Raw genomic sequence first — 11,370 nt, 5'->3', positions numbered from 1 at the left:
ACTTTAACTTGCTAAGTAAAATTCGTTAATTAAAGTTGGGGGTCGTCGGACTTCGTTTTTGAGTTATTAACCCTTTTACTAATAAAGCTAATGACTAGACTATTATGGCATCAACGGAAAACGAATGGAAGCATTGATTCATCAAAGAAGAAGGGCTAAAAAACTTCTGGAAACTGTTGTGAGCCCCCTAAACCTGCGCATGGTGTATCAACTGCAGTGAATAGACAGAAGGCAGTAATGCTGTAAAGCCTACTGCCTGTTAATGCCTGATGTTTTACCTTTCCTAACTGGAATAGAGCGGATTCCAATTGAGTGTCGTAAAAACAGAACCAAAGTAATCACTCAAGCCAATCGCAGCGGACACAGGCAATCCAATGAACCAATCAAAACTCGAAGTAACTACATGTAGCTAACACGAAGCGCGGGAAAACGTGTGTGAGCGCGTCACGATTGGTTTTGGTTTTACTTCTGTTTGGAGGAAAAGTGGCGCGAGTTTTTTAAGCCAATCGTAACGCAATAATGCAAAACCAATTACTTTTCGACACTCAAGTGAAAACCACTCTATTAAGTGCATGCAATTAACTAACGCTAGCACTCCGTTAACGACGGTGATAATTTATCTCACTGACATTTTAACTTGGTTTGACTTGATGTGGTATCTATTATATCATGGTATTTTAGTATAATGTTTATACTATTTAACTATAAAAAATTGTGAAAAAGTTGTTCACAACCTTAAAACCATCTGGTTAAAAGTTAAGAAATTAAAAAAATTTTGACGACGTTTCGATGTTCACTTAACGTCATAACCAAGTCAAAGATGAATAAAATTGTGTGCGAATATAAATGTAAAAGAACTCCTAAGAGACACGAATTAGCATGATAAAAATGTGGTGATGATGTCGTCAGGTATTAGCACGCGCAGTCACGTAAAAAGTGTAGCGCGAATAGAGTCTTTTCGAGTGTTTAACACAGGTTTTAACACCTTAATGAAGAACATCTGGAAAATTAAGCAATCAAACTTCGATCTGCACTTTTTCAATTGCCTGCACTTTTTCTGTGCGTACCAATACCTGATTACATCATCACATTTTTATTGTACTAGTTTATGTCTCTTAGGAATTCTTTACATTTATATTCGCGCGCAATTTTATTCTTCTTTTATTCATCCGTCATTGTCACGATAAAGCGCATGTGCGATCTTGATTGACACAAATTTTTTAACCAAAAGATTCGTAATACTGTTGCGCACGCCGCCGTTTGTAAAGAATATTTGTCATGTTTATGTTGTGCGAAGGCCGTGTTCGTTTTACTTTCTTCCAACTTGCATGCACATCTGCAGCTATATAAATTTTCCGATGTTCGTCCTCCAATTTTTTCTTCGTTTTCTTTACTTTTTTTTTTCTTTCGAAACAAGACGGCTAAGGGGTGATAGTAGCTTTCGCCCCTAGCCGCTTCGAAAATCCCATCTCGAGGACATTGTATTCCTCGACGATATCCAACTAAGAACACAAAATATGTCTTTTAAATCTTTCATAGATGAGCAAACAGTACTTCGATATCGGTATTACCATTTTCACACGCCTCTCAAGATCGAAACGTCAATTTTTTTTTAATTTGTTAACTTTAATACCAGATGTTTTTAAGGTTGTCAACACCTTCGCACTTCTTTATAGTTAAATTAAATAGCAAATGTTTATATTCTTGGTATGTTGAATAGCTAGGCATAGGGTTTGAGGGTTGTAGTAGTGACGTTAAATCGTGTTCGTGTGTAGCACTGAATAATGAAGAGAACTTTCTTTTCTAATCTTTAAACAGTTATTGATCGAAGTATCAAAATCGTGCAAAGAGAAACTGAGATGAAAAGTTGTTTTCGTAAAATAGTTATAACTGAGCTAGCGGTTATTAAATCACTTTTGTAAAACCGATTTTTAAGTGATCTCATCTGTGCAATCGCAATAACCACCAACACCGCAGTGAAACAATCAACTCGCAGCAAAATTGCATGCCCGCTTTCAAGCAGAGGAGAATGCGCGCTGGTGTTAAGCCTGGCGAAGTTGGCATTGCTGCTGGTTTGTTATCAATAAATCTGAAAACGTTCTGTCGTTCTCAAGCATAAACCATTCTATCAAACCAGTGAATTGCCAGATAGTTGATATTTAGTGCGAAATAGAACGTCGACCGGCGATAAGATTTGTCGCAATTTGCTCGCTACTGAAATGAATTGAGCAGCGTATCCTGAGTTTTGGAAGTCATTCAGAGAACGCAAGAATTTTATACACGGATTTAATATATACTTGCAACTAATTTAGGTGCGAGGTAGTTGCGAAAATATTTCTGTAATAAAACTTGCCTGATTTTGAATGTTATGTTGTTTTATTTGTGTGTCATCATATTCGATTGGTATTCCTTGGCGCCTCTTAACCAGACTCCTTCCCGCCGGATTGCTTTGTTCTTCGCCGCTCGCACCTGTGACTCAAAGGTGAGCCTGTTCGTAGGCTATATGCAACGAAGAGGTGGATCTCAACCTTAACGATTGGAAAGGAACTGTATGGATATTATACCTTATCACTGGTACGCTCCGGCGGCATACCAGGCGAGTTTTTTTTAAGCCATTCGTATTTTGGCGAGACGCGGTCGAGCATCGATTACCGTAGTCTCCCCCGCCGCCGTTTTTTAGCATGTCACGCAACGCTCCCCCAAAGGAGCGTTGCGTGATATGCCAAAAAACGGCTGCGGAGGAGACTACGATGACCGTAGGGAGAAAAATTACGGTCATTCCACTGAAATAGAACCTACACTGAGATTTCTGTCAAACTTTGCCTATTGATTGTTTATATTATAGGAACTTAAATTTTGAAATAAAAATTAGGGGTCCCCATGTTCGTTTAGGAGCAACAGCACCTTGTTTATACCCATATAAATCCTTATAATAACACCATGATTGTAGTCACGATTGCTTGCTAAATTCACGTTTCCGACGATTGCTTTTTGTTCTACACTGAGAATTGGTCCATATTTATTTTACACAGAGAAATTTATTACTCAATTCAAAACAACAAAAAAGTCACCATACTCGATTGCGAGAAAATGACGATTTACCTCTATGGCGAGGTCCAGCTGTAAAGAAAAAGCCGCCATTCTTTAATGCGCGCGCGCTAATCACGCGTGAAATTATGCGCAGTAGGGATGCGCAATGCAATACTGGGGAATGACCTTAAATGAGCCTGAACAGGCCTGCAAATGATCCCGGCTCGCAAGTGATCCTCGTGCCGCAAGTGATCCCCACAGTATAGTATAGTATAGTATATCTTTATTGCGCCTTACTCTCCAAAGGGAGGTATTGGTCTGTTTACAATAAAGGTTTAACATTAACTAGTACAATAAGAAATAACATTCACTTGATTCTTTTATAATTGTACCGCAGTGTACCGCGGTACCGCAGTGTACCGTGTACCACAGTGTACCGCAAATGATCCCAGGACCGGAAATGATCCCCAAATTGTACCGTAAATGATCCCGGACCGGAAACGGATCGTTTCGGTAAATTACCTGTTCGGAAGGCCTTAAATCCTCTCTGATTTTCTTAAGAGAATTCTCACCTCGAACTTTCGTGATATGAGAAATTTAATGTCTGTTGTTTTCGGATTGTTAAAAATGTCGTTTTGGGTACCGAAAAAAATTCGGAAAGGCAGTAAGACCTAAGGTTTTCGGGAAATGGACAAAAAAGGCCCTAATAAATTAGGGAATACTCAAGTTCCCCTAGAACAACCGAACAGATAAAATATTTTTAGCGCAACCTAAAATTAACCTACAGAGCTTTAAAAGTACTCCAGATAGCCTAAAGCAGCATTTAAAAACGTTCGAGAGAAAACGGTCGTTGGGTGCTCCTGGGAAATGGTCGCCTCGCCATAAAATTTGGAAATGTGAGGACTCAGGAATTTAAACAGTGGATTTAAAATTTAAGCAATCACTTTTTTTTTATTACTGTGAAACTCAGAAAACTGTGAACATTTGGATTTGATTCCAAAAGATTAAATTGGTATTGAATGGAACCAATAAAGTTCAGGACACGTGAGAAAACCTCGAAACCACAACCAATAGGCCACGTTCGATATATCAATATTCCAACATCGATCCGAGGCTTCCGGGTCAAAAGTGCAAATTTTTTAAGTTTCCTTTGTCTTTCAATTCCCAAAAGAGACTTAGAAACAAAGAAAACAGCACCAAACATAGAAGTTTGTCCTGAAAGCCTCGGAGCGATGTTAGAATATTGATATATCGAACATGGCCTATTACTCCTGGTGTTTGCGGTTTAGTTTTTTTTTTTTCTGCTTAATTGGCTTTTGCCGTGCTACACAATAATAATCCTTAAATATTTCTGGTACTGACAGTAATAATACAATATCTCGATACAACAGTTACTATATGAAATGCAAGAAAATGTGCAGTATGAACGATTTGAATGAAAATTTCACAACTTTAAAAATGGTATCCAACGTCACGAAATCCTGTGTTTGACTTTATTGGGTCCGGGCTAGACTGCAAAACAGTCGTTTTCGGACGTTCTCGGGAAGCGCCGTAAGCGCGATCCTCGCATGTGAAGCGCGCGAGCCTCACACTCCCGTGGGGCGTGTGAGACGTGAAAAACATCGTATTTTTTAGCGTCTCTCCCCAATCTCCCTCGCCGTTTTTACACTCGCTCCAGACCTTTCATTCGAACATTGACCGTCGCCAACGTTCGCAAAAAATACGGCTGTTTTTGCAGTCTAGGTCCGGGCCTGAGATGTATTATAACACAACGGGATGTTCACTATATCCTTAAATTTGGAGACAACTGAGTTCCCAAGTGGATTGACTACATTTTTACTACGGCAACTAGCACGAAGGAATCTTAGGCACTTTCGTGGGAGCCCGTGGCTATGTAGGACGCAAGTAAAAGAAGTGTACAGGGAAAAGTTCTAAGCGGTTAATTAGATGGCAGAGGCATCTTCAAAGATTCATGTTTCTTTTTGCAGTACGTTTCCTAAACGAGACATTTATGCAGTCGGCACATGTCAATTTAGTATTTTGCGCAGTATGTTAAGCGTTTTTCATTACTGCTGTTATGCCTGAGGTACTTATCTTTTCTCCACCCAACACTTTTACATACATACATACATACATACATACATACATACATACATACATACATACATACATACATACATACATACATACATACATACATACATACATACATACATACATACATACATACATACATACATACATACATACATACATACATACATACATACATACATACATACATACATACATACATACATACATACATACATACATACATACATACATACATACATACATACATACATACATACATACATACATACATACATACATACATACATACATACATACATACATACATACATACATACATACATACATACATACATACATACATACATACATACATACATACATACATACATACATACATACATACATACATACATACATACATACATACATACATACATACATACATACATACATACATACATACATACATACATACATACATACATACATACATACATACATACATACATACATACATACATACATACATACATACATACATACATACATACATACATACATACATACATACATACATACATACATACATACATACATACATACATACATACATACATACATACATACATACATACATACATACATACATACATACATACATACATACATACATACATACATACATACATACATACATACATACATACATACATACATACATACATACATACATACATGATTTATTTGATAAAGCAGGTTACAGATCAATTGGCAAGACGTTAAGTCCTGATGTGGACCTGGACTATCTAAGATAATAAATTACAATAAGATCCTACATAATACATGATCCAGAATTTATTTACAATAGCTGAATAAATAATGATAGGTAAAATAGATGAATTAATAACAATGTACAGTAAAAATAAATAAATAAATTAATCAAAAATATTTGAAGTCCAGTGATTTGTTAGTAACGCAGCAGGACGCTTTAGTGAAACTGATAGAATTTAAGAGACTCTTATTTGCCTTAAGTTTTTTCTTGAAAGAATCAAGGTTAGAGCAAGACTTGATGTCATCGGGAAGGAAATTCCAAGATAATGCAGCACGATGTTTAAAAGAAGATCTTCCCACTTCTGTTCTTGGTCTATCCACCTCAAAATTTAAGGATTTTCTAAAGCTATAAGTAGACTCGGGTTTCACTAGTAAGTCCTTTAGAGGATTGATGCTATTTCCATGGTATGTAAAATGAAACAATAGGGTTCCAATATGGAGCGTTCCTGATGTGATCACCATGGATGTAATGCGGTAGACTATTAATAATTCTTGTTGCTCTCAAATGAATTCGGTCTAAATCATCTAACAAAGCTGGAGAACAAGATCCCCAGACTGCAATACCATATAGGACACTGGGGATGATTGTTTTATAATAAATAGTTTCCAAGACTGGTTTTGGTAGGAACTTTATCCGTTTTAAGACTGCGACTTTGTTACTGAAGGACTTACAAACGTTCCCGATGTGTTCATACCATGATAGCTTGTTGTCGATTGTTAACCCAAGACATTTGGATGATTGTTTGTACTCAATAGTGCTACTGCCGTAAGTCAAACGTCGCAAGGGACCAATAAAGCTCTGTCTTGAAATTATCAGGGCTTCCGTCTTCGATTCGTGGGCTATTAATCTGTTAGACTGACACCAGGTGTATACCTGGTCTAAAATGGATTGCAGTGTCAGGGTGATATTGTCGATATCCTTGCTAATTGTGTAAATTGTGGTATCATCAGCAAACATAAAGACATTACCACTTGTTATCGATTCAGGAAGATCGTTTACGAAGATTGAAAATAATTTGGGCCCTAATATTGAGCCTTGGGGGACTCCAAACGTAATGGTTTTGGGCTCGGACTGATATTCTGATAATTGGACAAACTGCTTACGTGCAGACATGTAATCATCAAGCCAGGAAAGCAGGTCACCTGATACACCAATGGCTTTTAGCTTTTCTTGTAGGATAGTATGGTTCACAGTGTCAAAAGCTTTCCGGAAATCGATAAAAAGGACACCCACTTTCAGGCCCTTGTCCAGTGCATTTCTCCAAGTCTCTGTTAGATGAAGTAAAAGGCTCTCAGTTGAGTAATTTTTTCGAAATCCCCATTGGTTGTTGCATAATAAACCTTGTGTATCCATATGGTTGTTTAAGGTATCGCTCACAATATCTTCTAAGATTTTTCCTGGGATACTGAGAAGGGAGATAGGTCTGTAGTTGTTTACGTCTATTGGTGATCCTTTCTTAAATATGGGATTGACACGTGATAATTTCCAGCTGGAGGGGAAAGATGCATCTCTCACACTCTTCATAAAAATTGGTAATAGACTATGGATGACAGGGTCGCCAATTATGGAGAGGTCCCTTGGAGAAACATGGTCAGGACCAGTAGCCTTCTTGGGGTTAGCAGCCTTTATTAGTTTGTTTTTTACCAGTTCCCAGTTCATGTAAATATTGTCTCTGGTAGGTGTAATTCTAGTGATAAAGGTGTTTAGGGATGAGAGGTCCAAAGGATCGAGTTGCTTAGTGAGGTCTTCACTGACATTCACAAAGAAGTCATTGAAATACTCAGCCTTCTTTAAGTCATGGGTTAATAGCTCTCCGTTGTGGTTGCGGTCACAGATTGGACCAATGCTTTTGACTTTGTGTTTTCTTAAAACTTGGTTAGTCAATTTCCAAAATTCATTAGGGTTGGTAGCTTCTTTGAATAAGTTATGCCAGTAAGCAGCTTCAGCACTCTTTAATAGCTTTTTCACCTCTAGTCTCTTCTGCTTGTAGAGACTCCATAATTCAGGATTACCTGATGATTTTGCCTTTTTTAGGAGTTTGTATCTCTTGTTCATTTCTTTTCTAATGGAGGTGTCAATCCATGGAAGAGATTTATCTCTTATCTGAACATCTCGTGGGGGTAGGTGGTGGTGTAGGATTTCATCGTATAAGTATTGCCAAGCATCTACGCTGTCATCGATATCATCGAATAATCCAGTTATATGCCATGGGGCCTGATCGAAGTCGCTCCTAAATTGCTTAGTGTCTAACGATTTATAGTTCTTGGTTGAGATAACTTTGGGTTTTGGATCACTCCTTGCAACTTTAAAGACAGCGAATATTAGGTGGTGATCGGAGATGCCCAAGTCGATGGAGCCAGAGGTTTGGATTTTTGAAGGTTGACTTGTTATCACGAGGTCGATAAGCGACTTTGAGTTGGCAGTAATACGGGTTGGACTGCTTATGATGTTTTTTAGACCATAGCTACATAGGATCCTTCGTAAGCGTTTTCCATATTCAGACGCGCCGTTGCTGGGTTTGTGCAGCATATCACAGTTGAGGTCACCAACTAGGATTATATTTTTTCTCTTTAGCCAGATATTAGCAATCAAGTCCCTAAAAGGTTCGAAAAAGGAGGAGTCATTTGGTGGTCTGTAGACACAGCCAACAAGGAAGGATTGAGATCTCATGGTGACGTTTAGCCATGTTGCTTCCATGTTTGATCTTTCCCAAGAAAGAGCAGGGTGTACAGTAAGATCTTCTTTGAAATATATCAAAACACCACCTCCACAGGAATCACGGTCCCTCCTTACAAGGTTATATCCAAGGTTATTTCATGGAGTCCACGCCATTCCAAACTTTTTGCAGTGGAATCAGTTCCGGTCCCGGGATCATTTACGGTTCGGGGATCATTTGCGGGCCTGTACAGAGGTAATATCCAAGCGTGAAGTGCTCGACCCTCGCTTCGCCTTTCCCGTCTCCAAAAAAACGTTGTGTGAAATGGGTCCCAGACCCCGTTCAAACTATCCAAATCACGTGACTTTTCGAACTCATGACAAAGACGAGCTTGATTGAGTATGGTGGTCGATGGGAGGAAGTGCGCGAGAATTGGGAAATTCGAAAAGCTGTCGCGGTTGAAAGGTTTATACCGGATTTGAAATCCTCCGCTGATGGATGTAGTAATAAAAAAGGTGAGCTTTGTGTTAAATGAAAGTGAAAACAAACATGCGAGCCATACAACACCATCTAGTTTAAAAGCGTGCATACCCGCCGGAAATGGTACAATGACATTAAGAAAAGTCGCGCTCGCGGAATATTGACTTGGAACGACATTTTGAGTGGCTTTTACAGTGTTATGCTTTTGTACGTTCAATGACTTGTCGTAGGAGTCTCTAGATCTTGTAAATTAGACGGCAGATTAAATGAACTGCTACAAATTTGAGCATATCAGCTTACACGTTCTAATTAAAACCACAGGCAGCCCAAGCTCTCTCTATGAACCACACAAGCAACACAATATGGTATCGAATTATAAGGGTTTATATGGGATTTTCTACAAGATATCCATGGAGGTAGTTAAAAGTGAAAATTCTCAATAAAAATGGCTTACCTTATTCCAGACGTGTGTTGTTTGCTTCTGGTGTGGTTATTTTACCGATTACACTTGATTTAACTTAAGTGACTTTTTTGAATTCCAATTTTCCCTTTATAAAGAGAGGACAAGGTGAAACACCCCAGTTAGAACAGCCTGTCGAACGAAGTCAAAAATCCCAGGCTAAAATGTACTCACGGCCACAAATCCACCGCAGAATTCAAGGGCAAAGGTTGATCTTTCATTTCAATCCTCTAGCCACACAATCGCAGCCCTGCAAGTGACACCAGGCAGCTCTTCGTGTCCCCAGTGAAACGATAAAACTATGGAAGAGCTCCGTGTCGTTTGATCCACGACCCAACAACCGTTGAAATTGGCTTGGTAGCCTCGTCATGTTGGCAAACCAAGACTCGCCAGGGGTACTAGACCGCAATTTGTCAACTAAACTTCTTGTAATCCCCTCAGGTCGAATTTACAATGCAAAATAAAAATCGTACAGAACGCTTATGCAAAATGGCTTCAAAACCAAAGAAACTTAAGATTAACGGCAAAAGCTCCGTAGAAACTGAGGAGATTCAATCATTTTTGAAGTGGAAGTCGTGGTAAGTTTTCTCGTTTATACACCTTTGATTTGTTTGTATAAAATATTCTCGAGCTGATAAACTAAATTTGCTTCTCTTAGGGTATTGTGGAATTACGAATATTGTGAGGAAACTGTAATGGAAGCCAGCAAAATTTTGTCTAGAACATACGAAGAGAAAGAAATTGCCATAAGCAAATTGAACTCTGTTTTGCTTAAATTTGCTCGGGAGAATTCTTAACGAATTATGGGGAGATGAAGTTAAATTGGTGAGGCGAGGACCAAGTAACTCAAAGGTGCGTAAACGTGAAAACTTACCATGACTTCCACTTCAAAAATGATCTCCTCAGTTTCTACGGAGCTTTTGCCGTTAATCTTACGTTTGACAAATTTGACAAATTGCGGTCTAGTACCCCCGCGAGTCTTGGTTTGCCAACATGATGAGGTTACCAAGCCAATTTCAACGGTCGTTGGGTCGTGGATCAAACGACGCGGAGCTCTTCCATAGTTTTATCGTTTCACTGGGGACACGAAGAGCTGCCTGGCGTTGCTCGCAGGGCTGCGATTGTGTGGCTAGAGGATTGAAATGAAAGATCAACCTTTGCCCTTGAATTCTGCGGTGGATTTGTGGCCGTGAGTACATTTTAGCCTGGGATTTTTGACTTCGTTCGACAGGCTGTTCTGACTGAGGTGTTTCGCCTTGTCCTCTCTTTATAAAGGGAAAATCGGAATTCAAAAAAGTCGCTTAAATCAAGTTCAATCGGTAAAATAACCACACCAGGAGCAAACAACACACGTCTGGAATAAGGTAAGCCATTTTTATTGAGAATTTTCACTTTTAACTACCTCCATGGATATCTTGTAGAAAATCCCATATAATCCCTTATAATTCGACGCCATATTGTGTTGCTTGTGTGGTTCGTAGAGAGAGCTTGGGCTGCCTGTGTTAAAACATAGACATCTTTGTAAAGCTTACTTACTCCTCGTATTGGCTCATTGGATGTGGACCAGCAGAGTAGCAGTAAACTTATTTAAATTTTCAGTGGTTTGGGGCGCTACTACTCGCTATATGTACTGCACGAAAAAAAAATCCAACATAAGCCTTATTACATGCAGTGTTTTTACAATGTTTAATTTCTACTAAGCTTACAATTGTATTGTTGTGTGATCTCCCTTTAAAAAATGTTCGTGAGATAAAATCTCCCTTACCAAATTGGCAGGGCTGCAGCAGCTCTTTTTTTTGACTTTTTTTTGACTGCAGTTTACCTGCCACATAA

At 38.8% G+C, this 11,370-nt stretch overlaps 1 protein-coding gene across 1 annotated transcript in view; it reads left to right on the top strand.

Moving 5' to 3' along the window:
• The first annotated feature begins 8,832 nt into the window (after positions 1–8,832).
• LOC145478671 (uncharacterized) overlaps positions 8,833–11,370 on the top strand; it is a 53,743-nt gene continuing 51,205 nt past the window's right edge. The window contains exon 1 of the mRNA XM_081456769.1: positions 8,833–9,112. Coding sequence (XP_081312895.1) covers positions 9,092–9,112 — 21 coding nt within the window. The 5' untranslated portion in view covers positions 8,833–9,091. The remainder of the gene's footprint in view (positions 9,113–11,370) is intronic.

Source organism: Orbicella franksi, chromosome 2 (assembly GCF_964199315.1).
Source record: "Orbicella franksi chromosome 2, jaOrbFran1.1, whole genome shotgun sequence".
Lineage (NCBI taxonomy): Eukaryota > Metazoa > Cnidaria > Anthozoa > Scleractinia > Merulinidae > Orbicella > Orbicella franksi.
This window is presented reverse-complemented; position numbering and strand designations above follow the sequence as displayed.